The sequence below is a fragment of the Panicum virgatum genome, chromosome 1N, assembly GCF_016808335.1.
Source record: "Panicum virgatum strain AP13 chromosome 1N, P.virgatum_v5, whole genome shotgun sequence".
Taxonomy (NCBI): Eukaryota; Viridiplantae; Streptophyta; class Magnoliopsida; order Poales; family Poaceae; genus Panicum; species Panicum virgatum.
The window spans coordinates 60,108,436-60,126,147 of NC_053145.1; the positions used below are offsets into that span (position 1 = coordinate 60,108,436).

At 47.0% G+C, this 17,712-nt stretch overlaps 2 protein-coding genes across 2 annotated transcripts; one reads left to right on the forward strand and one right to left on the reverse strand.

Moving 5' to 3' along the window:
* The first annotated feature begins 402 nt into the window (after nucleotides 1–402).
* On the forward strand, nucleotides 403–6,654 carry LOC120657174 (ATP-dependent RNA helicase DEAH13-like). Its single transcript, XM_039935441.1, has 12 exons — nucleotides 403–730; nucleotides 1,062–1,202; nucleotides 1,283–1,355; nucleotides 1,464–1,535; nucleotides 1,623–1,672; nucleotides 1,772–1,832; nucleotides 1,914–2,282; nucleotides 2,406–2,624; nucleotides 2,719–2,949; nucleotides 3,322–3,435; nucleotides 3,528–4,736; nucleotides 4,817–6,654. Exons 3-12 carry the CDS (start codon nucleotides 1,290–1,292, stop codon nucleotides 6,296–6,298), a joined length of 3,873 nt encoding a protein of 1,290 aa, XP_039791375.1. The 5' UTR covers nucleotides 403–730; nucleotides 1,062–1,202; nucleotides 1,283–1,289; the 3' UTR covers nucleotides 6,299–6,654.
* A 19-nt stretch (nucleotides 6,655–6,673) lies between these two features.
* LOC120657175 lies at nucleotides 6,674–7,939 on the reverse strand. Its single transcript, XM_039935442.1, has one exon. The coding sequence runs from the start codon at nucleotides 7,816–7,818 to the stop codon at nucleotides 7,483–7,485; it is 336 nt and encodes a 111-aa protein (XP_039791376.1). The 5' UTR covers nucleotides 7,819–7,939; the 3' UTR covers nucleotides 6,674–7,482.
* Between the last annotated feature and the right edge of the window lie 9,773 nt (nucleotides 7,940–17,712).

The following is a 17,712-nucleotide window of genomic DNA, read 5'->3' on the forward strand; positions in this document are numbered from 1 at the left end:
AATCAATGCTTAATTTTCAGTGCTCCCACCAAAATCAAGGAGATTATCATGCCTTTTTTACTCAACCGACCCACCACAATTGATTTTTTTACAAAATAGCACCAAAATCAAGAAGATTAACATGTTAATACTTTATATTTGGGTACAAATTGTGAACCCTCCAGTACATATATACATTCTAGGATGAAAGGAGTATGTTTATATAATTAAAAAATAAAATGATACAACCAAACGGGCTCGTAATTTATCTTTATCTAAAAACTCTCTGCAGCCCACCTCCCATCCCAAACTGGCGGCCCACATAGCCACACACGGCCCAAAATCCATCTTCCAGAACGCCGTCACCCTCCTTGCCTCCCGTTTCCCGATTACACACCGTGCCTCGCCGAGCCGCCGTCCGCCCTAGCTTGCCGTAGGCCGCCGTCCGCCGCCTCGCCGCCCCAGCTGCCAGCATCCGTCGCCTCCAGCTGCCAGCGCCCAGCGCCCGGCCTCTCGGCGCTTGTCGCCCGCGCCCCCGCGCGCAGGCCGCGCCGCGCTCGCGGCTCGAGCACGCGCAAGGACCAGGCTTCGGCCGCCTGCCGCGTGCGCCGAGCAGGCGCCGCCGCGCAGGGCCGCAGGGGGCTGGGGCGCCGCCGCGCAGGCGGCAGGGGTGCCGTGCTGCACAGGGCCGACTCGCACGTGCACTCGTGCACAGGGCAGAGCAAGAAGCCAGCCTGAGAAGTGAACCAAGGTGATTGGGTGAAAATGTCATTGCAATTTGTGATTACAGATTACTTATGAATTTGTGAAAAATTTGCAGCAATGCAGTGAGGATTTTTTTCTTCTGAAACTTGAATACTTGTTAGAATTTTATGCTCTATTTATTTCAGATGTTATCCTCTATTTATTTCAGATGTTACCACTTTGATATGTTGGTCGTTTAGTACATCTATCATCTATATGTTGAAAAATTTCAAGTTATGAACAATTTATGTTGTCGGTACTCAGTTATGTGCTATAAATATGTACTTTAGGCTGTCAAAATTTTTCACCATATGAAATTTTGAATACTCACCTCCCAGATCCTGGGCCCGCCCCTGCCTCGGTGCCTACCGGCGAACTGAACCAAGAACGCGGAAGCTGCCCGGTATACCTATAGGGCATCATCGGCTCGCTTCGCAGTGGCCGCCATCACGCTGCTTTCCTGTGAGCGCTGTAACAAGGTGAGTTCAATCTTCAGGCCGCCTATGCTCTGATCCTCCCTTTTTCTGTGTGAGCTTTGTCGAGATTGAGGCCTTTGCAGTGCAAGAATGGAGGATAGCAACGCCCTGATTTTGCCCTGCAAGAGGAAGAACAAGGGGCAGGGCAAAGCCAAGGTAATGTCATCTTGGCTTGGAGCCCGTTTATTAGCTTTCCTTTAAAACTCCAGAACAACCCAATGTTATCATGTGCCTGTTTGAGCTTTGTAACCTCTTAATTGCCAGGATGGTAAGAAAGCTAAGAAGGAGGACCCAAAGATGAGCAAGACTAAGCTAAAAAAGCTGCAGAAATTGGAGGTGCGCCTACTGCCTTACCAATTGGTTCCCCTTTTTTCGCTGTTATTGTTTGACATTTACATCTATTGCTGGTTTTGTTACGCCCAGGAGGAGAAGCAAAAAAAGTTGCTGCAAGCTAAAAGCATCGAGATTTTGCAGTATACACCTGACCTATTCTGTACAGAACCACACATGTTTAGTTACTTGCTATGATACCTTTTCTGATGCCTGTGTACATCACCGATCCCATGCGATAGGAAGCACAAGATCTCAGAAGATGCATATTCACTGCTGCATGCTTCAGGGACTATTGGTCAAGTATGGTGGACCTATGACCCTCAGGATTTAGTTATTTTACCAATATACAAGTGCATTTCAAAGAACTCTATTATATTGCAGGCTGAGACTTTGAAAGAAAAACGTAGGCGTGCCGTGCAGCTGTCCAAGGCTGGTTTGGATGTTCCTGAAGAACTCTCGCTATTCAAGAGAAGCAGTGATAAGAAAATTTCTGAAAACAGTGACATTGTGGAGCAAATTTTGCCAGCCGAGTTTGTTGAGCCTGCTAAAAGTGAGGATCCTTGTAGAGAACTTAAGCATAACATGAAGAATGATTCAATGAAAGCTATGGAATGCCAACCAAAGATGGATGTTGAAGTAAGCATTCCAGATCCAAAAACTGAGGGGCCTAGTGATAATGCTCACTTGTTGGCAAATCAGAAAATTCAACCTTCAATTCCAAGTTGCTCTGGATCAGAGCTAGATTTACAGGTGATCAATATACATTGTGCTATGTTTAGCTTACCTTTATGATCATCAGTGATACTAATGGTAACCTGTGTTGGGGGATATTTTAGCAGTTCTTTAATCACAATGATTCCTTTGAATTGGCAGGGTAAAGGGCCAGGGCAAGGGCAACGGGAAGCTGCTGTGCAGGAGTGCTTCGGTCCTCCAATTGTTGTGCCTGTGTCAAGACCACATGAGGTTGAGAAGGCAAGGAGAGATCTCCCAATAATAATGATGGAGCAGGAAATAATGGAAGCTATCTATGAAAATTCTATAGTAATTCTTTGCGGTGAAACAGGCTGCGGTAAAACTACTCAGGTCCCTCAGGTGAGTGTGGGCACACACATGGCATTATCTGCTTGTGTTAACTGATAAATAGTCGCCAAAATTTTCCATTGCTCATTATATTTGTGTTCTACAGTTCCTGTATGAAGCTGGCTTTGGCACAAGTGATCGAGATGATAGAAGAGGGATGATTGGGATCACCCAACCACGACGTGTTGCTGTTCTTGCCACAGCTAGGAGGGTGTCCTATGAGCTAGGGCTTAAGCTGGGGAGAGAAGTTGGTTTTCAAGTTCGGCATGACAAATTGGTGGGAAGTAATTGCTCAATCAAGTTCATGACAGATGGTATTTTGCTGCGAGAGCTCCAGGTTGTTTATCTGTCTTTTGTGGATCTATTTATTTAGTAGAGATATCTTCTTCACTCAAGATATTGCTTATCCTGGTAACCTATGTTGCAGTCTTTGAGACCATATCTTTATTTTACTGCAAAATTATCACATATATGCTGGCCCATATAAACTATCATAGTAATGTTTATTCATGGTGCCAGTGGTTTACTCTGTCAATCAGTTAGTTGTTCCATGATGGTGTGATCAGTTGTCTAATTGTCTTCCATAATTTATGCATGCAAGTGATGATGATCGGGATCCTGAAATGACATGGAAATATTGTGATGTTGTAATTGATGCGCGTAAGGCATAATCTAAATCCTGTACATAATCACTTGAATACTTCTGCAGGATGATTTTCTATTGAAGCGCTATTCGGTGATCATATTGGACGAGGCACATGAAAGGAGCTTGAACACAGATATACTTATTGGGATGCTTTCTAGAATAATAAAGGGTCGCAAGGTTGAAACTCAAAACTGTATTTCATTATCTGAGAAAAAAATATTTCGCATAAATCAAGTAAAAGTACATTGCTAACCTTTGGCACATGGCAGAGTTTATATGCCGATCAGCAGTATAAAATACGGTCTGGACAGAAAATCAGGCCAGAGGATATGATAAGTCATCTGAAAGTGGTGCTCATGAGTGCTACTCTACAGTTGAAGGACTTCATTTCTAATAGAAGATTGTTTGATGTGATCCCACCAGCTGTTAAAGTACCTGTGCGGCAGTTTCCAGTAACAGTTCACTTCTCAAAGAGGACACATGATGATTATTTAGGGCAAGCTTATAAAAAGGTTATGTCAATCCACAAGAGGCTTCCACCAGGTGGAATCCTTGTATTTGTCACTGGACAACGAGAAGTGGATTACTTGTGTAAGAAATTGCGAAGAGCATCCAAGGCGCAAACTGCTAAGAAGCCTGAAAAAATTGATGGCAATGATAATGGTCCATGCCCAGACGTAGGTGATAAGGAAATTTTGGAAGCATATGATATTGATAGGAACAAATCTGAGCACCGTGATGATATATTTTGCTTGTATGATGACGATGATATGTATCCTGGGCCAGATTCTGGTTCTTCTGACAATGAAACAGAGAGTGAAATGAATACTGACACTGATGATGAAGAGTCTGTTACATATGAAACCACAGAAGAGGATGCTCCAGTATTAGCATTTTTGAAAAACACTGAGAACTCATCTATGTTGAAGGCGTCATTTGGAGCTCTATCAGGAATATCAGGAGTGCCAGAAAGTGTTGAGAAATCAAGTGATGCTACAAGTGAAGAAAAGACCAGTCCCTCTGCTCATTATTTCAGTAAATGTACAGAACGTATTCCTCTATCGCATGGTAGACTCCGTGTCTTGCCACTATATGCAATGTTGCCAGCTTCTCAGCAGCTTCAAGTGTTTCAAGATATCCCTGAGGGGGAAAGATTAGTTGTGGTGGCAACTAATGTTGCAGAAACCTCTTTAACAATTCCCGGCATAAAATATGTAGTTGATACTGGGAAAGAAAAGGTTAAAAATTACGACCATGCTACTGGAATGTCAAGTTATGAAGTCCAATGGATAAGCAAGGCATCGGCATCCCAGCGTGCTGGAAGAGCTGGAAGAACAGGGCCTGGGCACTGTTACCGTCTCTACTCAGCTGCAGCATATGGTAAAGACGATTTATTTCCTGAATTCGCTGAACCGGAGATTAAGAAAATTCCAGTTGAAGGCGTTGTCCTTATGCTCAAGTTTATGGGTATCTGTAAGGTACTGACATAAATGCCTCATTTCCACCATATGATCATCTATTCTTAGACTTTTTTGTGCTAATATGTGATAAATTTCAGGTTGTGAACTTTCCTTTCCCTACGCCTCCAAACAAGGAAAGTTTGGTTGAAGCTGAGCATTGCTTAAAGACATTGGAAGCACTTGAAAACAGTGCTGATGGAAAACTTACACCAATGGGAAAGGCTATGGCGCAATACCCCATGAGCCCACGACATTCTCGGCTTCTTCTGACAGTGATTAAGATCTTGAAGAGCCAGCAAGGTCTTGCTAGATCTAACTTCATACTGGGATATGCTGCTGCTGCAGCAGCAGCTTTGAGTTTTACTAATCTATTTCTCAAGCAGTCAGATGAGTGTGATATTAATGGCGAATCTGAAGAAAATAACGCTAATCCAGAAGCTAATGATCCATGTGAACGGAAGAGACAGAAGAAGCACAAGGCCATGGTTAGAGAGGCTCAGGAAAATTTTTGTAACCCTAGCAGTGATGCTTTAACCATTGCTCGTGCCCTACAGTTTTTTGAGTTATCAGAAAGCCCGGTGGAATTCTGTAGAATTAATTCACTTCATTTCAAAACAATGGAAGAGATGTCAAAATTGAGAAAGCAACTTCTCCGTTTAACATTTCACCACAGCAAATTTTGCAAGGAATTTGCTTGGAATTCTGGAGACTCTGATGATGTTGAGCAGGCGTGGAGGAGTGAGTCTAGTAAAAGACCATTGCAAATTAATGAAGAAGAAATTCTGGGGCAAGGAATCTGTGCGGGATGGGTTGATAGAGTTGCAAGGAGGAATCACATCTATTCCAGGTCATCACGAGATGATCAAAAGGTTCGAGCTGTTCGTTATCAATCTTGCGCGCTTAACGATACCATATATCTGCACCGGTCATCGTCTGTTGCCCAGGTTGCCCCAGAGCTTGTAGTTTACTCAGAGCTACTTAATACAAAGAGGCTATACATGCATGGTGTAACCAGTATAAAGCCAGGGTGGCTTTTAAAGTATGCGAGCTCTCTTTGCACTTTCTCTGCTCCATTGGAAGATTCGAAACCCTACTATGACCCCCTGAATGACCAAGTCTATTGTTATGTTAGTCCGATTTTTTCTCGACATAATTGGCAGCTTCCCTTGCATAGTTTACCTATCCAAGACAGCACCAGTCGCCTGAAGGTATTTGCGTGTGCTTTGCTTAAAGGGGATGTCTTGCCATGTCTAAGAAATGTTAAGGATTTTCTGGCACTATCACCATCTTTTGTCTTCGGGCCTGCTAGCCAAAGAAGAGTTGGAGATCTTCTTGCCAGGATGCGTACTGATAAAAAATTGAAGATTGGTCAATATATTAGTCGAAAATTAATTGACAGTCCAGCAGCACTAAGAGATGCATGGAAGGTTGATCCAAATTTTCTCTATCCTGAGATAAAGGCGTGGTACCAGGATAGGTTCCATAGCCACTTTGATGTAAAATGGGAGCAGATGCACCAAGAGGTTCTTCTTGAGGGTCATGAGCTTTTCCCAAAGAGGTCCAAGAAAGTTAAAGGCTAGTCAGGTGTAGTTTGTTGACTGACAGAAACCTTTTTGTCGTGGTGACATTTTTTTTTCTGGAGATGCCCTTTGCAGTCTCATCTAACATATCCCTGTACTTGTAGCGGAATAGATACAAAGAAACATGCGTCATGGTAACATGGTTGAGATCGCTCATCACACAATGTAAGGATAATTGTCGGCTGGCCAGTTACATACTGGATTTTCTTTTCTAAATATTCGACAGTGATCAGTTTGCAATAGAAATACAAGTTTATTTTAGGTTTTACCATATGCAGCATCTCTTTTGAAATATCAGTTGTAACATTGAATTACAGAACAGCGGGAGAGTGAATTTTTACCCCTCAGCATGTCAACAAGAGATAGTCATCTGTCTGCATTTAAAATTGCATTCCAGCGCAATATGATATGTGACTGATCTAACTTTTACATGCTACTGCATGACTGCCAATTGTTGCAATCAGTCGTTCCATATACATAAATGACTTCTCGTCATGTAAAATTTAGAAATTACGCGATCTTGAAGAAACTTTGAGAATAAAAAATATTCCAGTGAACCCACGACCTGTTCCTATGAGATTATTGACAAAACAAAACATTTAGAACCCTGATCATTTCCCATGTCATCCACCTGAAGAAGTGAAGATCCTCTCCCGTGCATCTGTCGTTGCTCGTTTAGTAGAAAGCTTGCACTTGCTGCTCGTCTCTGTCTGCATATTCTCCCTGCAGAGTTCGCCCTCTTTCTTGTAATGTTAGTACAATGTACAAACGGAGTAACCCTCTGAATCAAGCGGAGTCGAGAGCAGATTTGAGAAGCAGAGAGGACTAAATGACTAATTAATTAAACGAAGGTAAGTAGCTTTTGAATCAAGAACTTAAAACGAGAGATTATTACTGGCATACCCCGATGAGAGAAATAGCTTTTCGATCAAGAGCTTTTGAACCCTCACCTCATGATGGATCGCTTAAGATCATCTGCAGAAACACAAGAGAGCAGCACAAACAAACAAACCGTAGTTGGGGACTGCATAGCATAGAGATACGAGAGCACAGATTGCAACGACACGACAGCAGCACAACACAAAGCAGCACGGCGTACTAAACGAACATGAACGGACGGCCCAGATAAAAGGTCAGGCCGTGGCAAAGCCGATCGGCACCGCGGATGCACATGTTACCCACGCCTACTTCCCCTGCTCCGCGCCACCATCTCCTGCTCCTGCCTCGGCCGGCGCCGGGCGCACGCGGCGGCCGCCGGAGTCCGCCGACGCGCTGAAAGCGAGGAGGAAGCAGCGGAGCACGCCGCGGACGATCCCCTTGAGCACCGCCCCTCTCTTGGGGACGTAGTAGCGCGGGTGCACTCCCTGCGACGGCGGGTTGCTATTGCCGCCCACGCGACGCCCTCCTCCCGGACTCATGGCGGTGCCTGGCTTGGAGAGCGGCGGGCTATCGCTGAGCTCAGGTGGGGAGCGCGAGCAAACTGGGAAAGCGTCGCCGCTGCTGGAGCCATGCCTGCCCATTTATAGCACTGCGCTGCTCCTGGCCTGCTGCTCCTCACTCTCCCGCCCGCGGGTGGTGGCGTGCGTGCCGAGGATGCGCGTCGAGCCGGGCCGGCAACGAAAGCAGGGGGGAAAAGGGTGGGAACTGTTAGAAGCGACGGCGAACAAAACGATGAAAAATAGAAAGATCAAACCGTAGAAAGACACGAAGATTTAACGTGGAAAACTCCTCCAATGCGAAGAGTAAAAACCACGGGCGCCAACCAGCAAGAACTTCACTATATCGGGTGTTTGTGTACAACGCCTAGCGGCGGCTTACAAGAGGAATAATAGGATTGATATTCTCCGGTGAAGCCTATGGGTTAGATATATAGGAGAGTCATGTGGTCTCCTCAACTTCTACTAGCAATGTGGGATTAAAAGTTTGCACCACATGGGCCTTAATGGGCCAAGCCCAAATTCCAACACTCTCCCATCAGAATTTGGATCACAATATAACATACTCCACCTTGAGACAAATTCCTTCTTATAGCATATCAAAATCATCACCTGAACACAACAAAGAACAGAACTTCTGGCGCCAAATAGCCTCTTGGGCTAAACTGTCAAACCAACTAAGTTTGAGCAAACTTAGCTACAGGAACTGGTTTAGTCATCATATCAGCTGGATTATCATGAGTACTGATCTTGCATTACCTTCAATTTACCTTGTGAAATAACATCACGAACATAATGGTACTTGACATCAATATGCTTTGTCCTTTCATGAAACATCTGATCTTTAGTGAGGCAAATAGCACTTTGACTGTCACAGAATAGATCAATACAAGAACCAACTCCACACAGCTCAGTAAACAAACCTTTCAGCCAAACTGTCTCCTTGCACGCTTCAGCAATAGCCATATATTCTGCTTCTGTGGTAGACATAGCAACAACAGGCTGCAAAGTAGCCTTCCAACTCACAGCACAACTGCTAACAGTGAACACATAACCTGTGAGTGACCTGCGCCTATCCAAATCAGCAGCATAATCTGAATCCACATAACCAATGAGTCTCTGATCAGTTCTCCCAAACTTCAAATAAGAATCTGCTGTTCCTCTGAGGTACCTGAAAATCCACTGAACTGCCTTCCAGTGTTCTTTACCAGGATTAGACATGTATCTGCTAACCAAACTCATAGCATATGATAAATCTGGGCGAGAGCAAACCATGGCATACATCAAAGAACCAACAGCACTAGAATATGTGACTTTTGACATGTATTCAACATCCTCCTCAGAACTAGGGCACTGAGCAGCTGACAATTTAAAGTGAGGTGCAATAGGAGTACTAACTGGCTTTGAATCATGCATATTGAAACGCTGAAGAACCTTGTTAATGTAATTATGCTGACTAAGAAATAATAAACCAGATTTTCTGTCTCTAGTAATCTCCATACCTAGAATTTTCTTAGCAACACCAAGATCCTTCATATCAAATTCACTACTCAACAATTTCTTTACTGTAGTGATTTCTTTTCTGCTCTTGGCAGCAATAAGCATGTCATCAACATATAACAGCAAGTATATAGGTGATTCCTCAACAATCTTAATGTAAACACAGCTATCATATTCAGATCTTTTAAAACCATGTAACAACATAAATGAATCAAACCTCTTATACCACTGACGAGGAGACTGTTTCAAACCATACAATGATTTCTTTAATTTGCAAACATAATTCTCTTTGCTTGGCACTATGAATCCTTCTGGCTGATCCATGTAAATTTCCTCCTCAAGCTCTCCATGTAAAAATGCAGTCTTCACATCTAACTGCTCAAGCTCAAGATCATGCATAGCAACAATACTAAAGAAAGTCCAAATTGAGCTATGCTTCACAACTGGAGAGAACACATCATTATAGTCAACACCAGGAATCTGACTGAAACCTTTTGCAACTAACCTTGCCTTAAATCTTGGAGGCTCACTAGAAGACAAACCCTCCTTTCTCTTGAAGACCCATTTGCAGCGAACAGTCTTCTTTTTCTCAGGCAAGCTTACAATCTCCCATGTGCCAAGAGACTACATCTCCTCATGCATAGCTGAGATCCACTTCTCCTTATCAACTGAATCAATGGCTTCAGAATATGTTGCTGGCTCACTAGCATCCTCCACCTGTTCAGCACAACTCAAAGCATAATAAGTCAGATTACACTCCTCAATTAAACGGTTTGGAGGTCCACAACTCCTCTTTGATCTGCGAAGAGCAATAGGTAAATCTACATCCTCCTCATGCTGCAAATCAGACTGTGAAACTGGAGGTGAGTGCTGAACAGTATCAGGAACACTATCTGAAACATCATTACCAACAACTTCATTTTCCTGGTCATCCATAAGCTCCACCTGCACACTAACTTGTGACTGCAATTTCTCAACTAAAGCATCATCTGTGGACAAACTGTCAGTAAACATCACAGATTCATTGAAAACAACACTTCTGCTCATAAAAATCTTTCTAGTTTCAGGATTCCACAATTTATATCCTTTGACTCCCGAACCATAACCAAGAAACAGACATTTAATAGCTCTAGGCTCTAATTTTCCATTATCAACATGAGCATAAGCAGTGCAGCCAAAAACTCTCAAGTGTGAATAATCTGCAGGTGTACCAGACCATACCTCAATAGGAGTCTTCTTGTTGAGTGGAATAGAAGGCGATCTGTTGATCAAATAACATGCTGTATTAGCAGCCTCAGCCCAAAAACGCTTGTTCATATGGGCATTGGACAGCATGCAACGAGCCTTCGAGATGATAGTCCTGTTCATACGCTCGGCCACACCATTCTGCTGAGGAGTGTATGGTATGGTGTGATGCCTAACAATGCCTTCTTTTCTGCAATAATCATCAAAAGCATCCGAACAGAACTCTCCACCATTATCAGTTCGAAGCACCTTGACCTTCTTCTCAGTTTGCCTTTCTATCATAACTTTCCATTCTATAAAAGCAGCAAAAGTATCATCTTTGCTTTTCAGAAAATAAGGCCAGACTCTTCTAGAGTAATCATCAATAATGGTAAACATATAACGAGCACCACCATATGAAGGCTTACGTGAAGGACCCCACAAATCAGCATGAACATAATCAAGTGTACCTTTTGTGGTATGAACAGAGGTATTGAATTTGACCCTCTTATGCTTACCAAATACACAATGCTCACAGAACTTCTTGCCACTCAGAATGCAGCCATCCAGCAGGTTTCTCTTCATCAATTCTGCCATACCGAGTTCACTCATGTGTCCAAGACGCATATGCCAAAGGTCAGTCTTACTAGGTTCAGCATTAGCAACATTAGCAGCAGAAACAGAACCATGCAAAGTACAACCTCTGAGAACATATAAATTTGAAGGATTGAGATCACCCAGCAAACATACAAGAGAACCTTTAGATACCTTCACAACTCCACCTGAACCGGTGTATTTGAGTCCTTTCTTTATCAAGTGTGCTCAACGAGATCAGATTTCTTTTCATCTCTGGTATGTGCCTTACATTCTTCAGTATGCGAATCATGCCATCATGGGTCTTGATCTGAACAGAGCCAATGCCAATAATCTCACACGGGTTATCATCTCCCATGCGCACAAAATCACCGTTCTGCAAAGACTCATAGGAACTGAACCAATCTCTATTAGTGCAGATATGAAAAGAACATGCAGAATCAAGAATCCACTCATCATGACCAGCAACACAACCAGCAAAGACAACCAAACAATCTAACTCAGAGTTTTCACCAGCAGAAGCAACACTAGCCTTACCATCAGATTTATTTTTCTTCTTCTCCTTATTATGCAATTTCCAGCAATCCTCAATCATATGAGATTTCTTCTTGCAATACTTACAGAATTTCTTCTTGGGACCTTTGGACTGGGAGCGGCCTCTACCGTCATTGCTCTTGCCACGATCGTTGTTATCACTTGAGGATCTTTGCTCTGATCTGCCTCTGACATGCAAAGCGTCGCCCCTAGAGGACGAGCCATCTGTCTGCACCATGCCTTTCATCTTCTCCTTAGACTGGAGTGTCTCACAAACTTCCGCAAGGGTTAGTTCATCACAGCTTAATAGTATGGTGTCACGGAAACTTGCATAAGAACTTGGCAAAGAGCATAATAAAAGAAGACCTAAGTCCTCATCTTCATACTTAACCTCCATCGACCCTAGGTCAGCAACGATCTCCTTGAAGACAGATAGGTGACCCATCACCGAATCACCCTCCTGCATCTTAAGCGTGTACAGCTTCAACTTCATATGCAATTTACTGGTAAGATCCTTCGACATGCAGATCGATTCCAGTTTTAGCCACAATTCTGCAGCAGTCTTTTCCTGCAGCACTTCTTGTAGAATATCATTAGATAGATGAAGCTGAATAAGAGAAAGAGCCTTACGGTCCTTGCGCTTCTCCTCATCGGTCCACTCATCCTTCTTTTTCTTCCCGAATTTTTCCAGCGCCTCATCAAGATCATTGGTTTGCGCCAGAATAGCTCTCATCTTGACTTGCCACAGCGAGAACCTTGTCTTGTAGTCCAACATCGGTAGATCATACTTCATCGACGCCATCACGAAACTCAAACTTGAAACCACGGCTCTGGTACCACTTGTTAGAAGCGACGGCGAACAAAACGATGAAAAATAGAAAGATCAAACCGCAGAAAGACACGAAGATTTAACGTGGAAAACCCCTCCAATGCGAAGGGTAAAAACCACGGGCGCCAGCCAGCAAGAACTTCACTATATCGGGTGTTTGTGTACAACGCCTAGCGGCGGCTTACAAGAGGAATAATAGGATTGATATTCTCCGGTGAAGTCTATGGGTTAGATATATAGGAGAGTCACGTGGTCTCCTCAACTTCTACTAGCAATGTGGGATTAAAAGTTTGCACCACATGGGCTTTAATGGGCCAAGCCCAAATTCCAACACTCTCCCATCAGAATTTGGATCACAATATAATATAATAGGAACTGCAGCGGAAGTGGCGCGCGACGCGATGGCGACGGACCCGCGGCTACGGGATCACCTGAGGCTAGTGGAACGGAAGGGAGCGCCGGAGGGGGAGTGGAAGCTTCGTGTCGTAGGTGTGCCGATGCGGCGATGCCTCGTCAGTTCTCGGGAGTTGTGGGACGGGCCGAGGAGGGGCAAACGAGCGGCGGGCTGCCGGGCAGGTGACCTGGCCCCGAGCGCCGTGGAAAAGCTCGCCGCCCTGCACCGCACGGGGGCCCTCCGGATTGCGGCGAAAGGTGCGTGCCTGCCGCGCGCCCATCTGTCCTCCACCCGAGCGCGGCTTTCCCCTTCCGCTCACCGTCCTTTTCAGCCTGATGTGAGCAAAAGCGCCAAGGATTCGTTTGTGTCACCATCGCATCTCTGCTACTGAACTCCCAAACCGTAGTTTTTGCGAAGCTTTTCGGTGCGTGCCACCTGGCCAGCCGAGGCCGCGTTGTGATCGCGTGCCGCTGTCAGCAGCAGCAAAGGCGCAGGGAATTCTTGCAGCCCGCGTCGCCGTAAGATCAGAACACGACAGGTTCGTGCGCTGAACCCCGATCGGAGCAGGCAATGCGTTAGGGGTTACGCGGACTGAAACTTTACTTGCCGTCCGTGCCACTGTGCCGCATGTCCAGCGCGTCGCGTCGACTGCCTCTCGCACGGGATCACGGGTCGTGCATGGATGGATGGATGGTCCGGTCATCGTGGGCTTCTCGCTTCACACCGGGCACTGGCAGGTGCGTGCTGGTTCAGAAAAACACAGTGGACAAGGAGGATCGGTGTGCCGTCACTCTCCCGCCGGCCAGATGCCCAGCTGATGTGTAAACGGAATATTAGGTCGCGAGGACTTTCTCTCTTCCAATAGTACTGGACTCCAGTGTAACGACAGGGTGCCAGATGAGCTCACTGCTGACCAGGTTACTAGGTGACAACTGACAACAAGCCTTGCTTGGACTTTTGGGTCAAGTGGTCAACGCAGCTGTCGGGTTCAGACTTCAGATGCAATCGTGCTGGCTTCTTAAGCAATGCCCAGCGCAAGCTAATAGGTGTACGAAAATCCTTAATTCATCGAACCTATCTGACCAGTGACCACCCACTGCAGGTATGATCTCTGCAGATCGATCCCGCCACCAAACCCCACCATTGCAGCAGCGAAAAAGGGCTAAAAACAAGTCCAAAAGGCCAGGTCTAAAAGCTGACTTTGACTTCAGGACTTTTCTCATCATTTTTTGCTTTGTCCTGTCCTCTCCTCTGCAGTTCTTTCGCTGTCAGCAAGTCTCAGACGATAACCCCCGCTGACCGTTTCTCCCCTCTCTGTTCTTCTTTTTAGCGGTTTGTTTTTTGTTACCAGGTTCTGCAGGCACGCAACTGGTAACACGGACCATTTCGTTTGTTATCAGTCGAATTGAACGCCTCAAACAGACTCCAGAAATGCGTCAAAGCATTCAGCAGGAGTGCAAGAAAACAGGTACTGAAAGAAAGAGGGTCACGGTACAATTCAGAAGCCAGAACAGATGGGGCAAAGTAACAATCCTGGTTTATTTATAGACAATCGCAGATTTGGGCTCAAGCACGAAAGAAGAAGATCTCGATCAGACAGACATGTTCTAGTCAAGCTACATTAGTATAGGCAGTTCAGTACATTGATCCTAATGGATGGAGACAGGAAAAATGTCAGCGTCATGGCTTCAGTTTCTTGCCCCTCGCGGTCCTCCGGGACGAGGTGTTCATGGCCTCCGCGCGTCGCGCGGTCGATTCGGTCGAAGCACCGCCGCGCCGCGCGCCACCCTCACTGCGGCAGAGGGCGGGTCTTGGCGGGGCGGAAGCAGCCGAACAGCGCTCCCAGCACGCCCCTGAGCACCTGCCCCCGCTCCGGCACGTACCGCGGGTGCACGCCGCGCGCCGCCGCGCCGCCCGCCTCCCCGCCGGCGCAGCCCGGCATTCCCGCCAGCTCCCGAGCCTCCTCTCCTCTCCTTGGAGACCGACCGGACACGGGCAGATTCACCGGCTGAACCGCGAAGAGCTGCGCCGCCGCTGCCCGCCGGCCTCTCGCGGTCTCGCCCGACGCCGCGAAGAGCTCAGTGTTCCGAGCGTGCTCGGCTGCCTGCGTGCGCGTGCGCTAGTGTGATCTTGGGATGGATGGTTTGCTTGCTTGCTGAGCTGGTTGCGATCTGCGTGCTCGGCGGAAGGGCATTGAGCTGTATTTAAGCCGGGCGCGGAGGGGCGACTCGGTCCGCGCCGTACTCCGCTAGCCGCGGCCCGGTTGGTTGGTTGGTCGCGGGCGCCTCGGCATCGGCGGACCGGGCTGTGTTGGCCGCGACCCGCCCGCCCGTGGCGAGGAGGGAGACGCATCCGGGCCCGTGGCGGGCGTGGTGGTGGAGGCGAGGCGAGAGCGAGGGCGAGGGCGAGGGCGGATTTGATTTCGATTGCCCAAGTCGTTAAACGAGGCCGCGTTTGGAAGAAGAAGAAGGTACTAGGGGGGAATTCTGCAGAGGTTTCAGTTGATCAACGCTCGCCCCACTCGCCCCCAGCGCGGCGACTCGGTAACCGCGGCCTCGATGCCTCGTCGGTGGCGTGCAGGGCAGGGGCAGCTCGGCGCGCTGCCGATCCGGGCGTGGCCTCTGCCCTCTGTGAACAGAACCGAATTGTCTGCCACGGAGATGATGAACTTTTCACAGAACAGCTCGTGATTTCATTTCCTGTGATAACGTCTTGGGAAGAAAAAAATTGTAGGTGCTAATTTGAGCTGCTACCGGTAATGCTTCTTGATTGCTGGTCGCGTACTAGCATGACCGCATCTCTCTTTGACTAATGACGAGAGCATGGAATGCGTCACGACATCACACGCCAAATCAGAGTTTCAGCATCAACCCGGTCCACGCACCATTCATTCTGCTCATCTATGGCCTAAACTAATCTAGTACACCTTCCATTTAAAAAAATAATGCAACTCTCGCTTCTCAAAAAGTCAAACAATTTCAAATTTGATCAATTTATTAAAAAATTACTAACATTTATATTTTCAAATATATTTATTATAAAAATAGACAAGGCTAATCTCTATCCTGGATATGGAATAGTTATTTCATACCCGAGCCGCACTTGAGCGCGAGCCGAGAGCCCCTCCGCGCGCGTGGATCCTATATATCTTCCGGAAGTTTTTTTTTCTTATCCACCTTCCAGTGTTTGAGATTCGTGCAATCATCTACCACCGTTGGATCAACACACTAGAACCCTAATCCTCACACCCTCTCTCACTCCCGTGCGCCCGCCGCCACACCTACGTGGGGCTGCGCCGCCACCGTGCGGCCCTCCCTTGGCGCGCCCGCCACGGCTGCCCCGCCGCGCGGCAGCCCCGCTGCTCCGCCACCCGGCGCCGCCGCTCGTGGCCGGGCCACCGCGCGCCCCTTGCCCCGCGCCGCCGCCCGTGGCCGGGCCCCCTGCGCGCTGCCGCCGCCCATGGCCGGCCCCCCTGCGCCGCTGCCCTCGAGCGCTGCCGCGCCCCCGGCTGCCGTCGTCCGTCGAGGCCGGGCCGCCGCGCCCCCAGCTGCTGCTGCCCCTGGCGCCGCTGCGCCCCGCCCCGCCCCCGGCTGCCGCTGCCCCTGGCGCCGCCGCACGACGCAAAGTCGCCGGAGGCGGAGAAGAAGGTCCCAGATACATGGTTCAACATTTTAAATTTATAGTTTCAACATTTGATGTTCACAATTTCAACATTTTGTCTATTTAGTTTCAACATTTTGAACGACAAATGTTGAACATAGTTAAAAAAATGGTTAAACATGATTAAAATCCCCGATCCGGTGATCCCCATCGAGGCCGCTGGCGAGGCCGTCCCTGGAGTCTGCACGCACGTATCGCTGGTGGAAATTGTTCGCCGGAGTCTGCCGCCGCACCGCACGACGATTCGCGAGGCCATCCCTGATCCCCGTCAAGGCCGCTAGCGAGAACTTGCCCGGAGCCTGCGATCTTGTCGAAGCTGGGCCGCTCGAGACCTCGCGATCTCGAGGCCGTCCCTGGATTCCGTTGCCGAACAACCCGACGACGTGCTAGCGGTAAAACATCAGGTTGCCTGATGCATGGAGCTACAATTAATGTGCACGTATCCTTCTCATTGCTTCATTGTTTCTAATATAATCGCTGGTGGAAAATTGAAAGAGACATCCAGCCCGGTCGAGTACCATCAAGGTTTGGTCTTCTGTCTTCATGTCCCTCGCCGGAGTCTGCTGTCACTCGCCGGAGACCTGCAATGCCCTCCCCCGGAGACAGGGAAGCCGCACTATGAACGAGGCCGGTGGCAGTAGTAAAGTGCTATGAATTATATTCTGTATGCCAACTAGTAGCATGGGATTGGAATAAACGATGAATCAGCCAGAATTAGCTGTGTATGTCGATGGTGGAGGGTTGTTGTTGGATGCTATGAATTGGCTTGACCTCTTAACTGAATTAAATTTGTAGTTTGTGTTTGGAAAATTGATGAAAAACTCCACTGTTTGAATTGGTTGTCATTCGAGAATAGTAATTACCAAGTGACCTGAGTGCCAGTATCGAGTAAATTGTGATGAGAAACTAGGAGCATGCTGCTCATTACAAAATATGGTTTAATCACTATTCCAGGATTAAGAACAAAAAATCAGGTATTTGAATGGGAGAAGGCACGCCCCACGCCACCTATGCAACTAACATTGGTGTAAAGTGCCACAAGGTACTTCACTGCTATGATAGTGAGTGCATTTCCAGGCCATCATTGTGATGCAGTGCAACAATCTGAATTGGTTGCTGAATTTGGTGGAGCATCACATAGAGCTGAACCTGACAACCACGATGTCACCTTGACCGGTATGGTTAAGCATACATCAGGACATGGAATTATTAATTTATAGTAGCAGAATGATAAAACATGGGG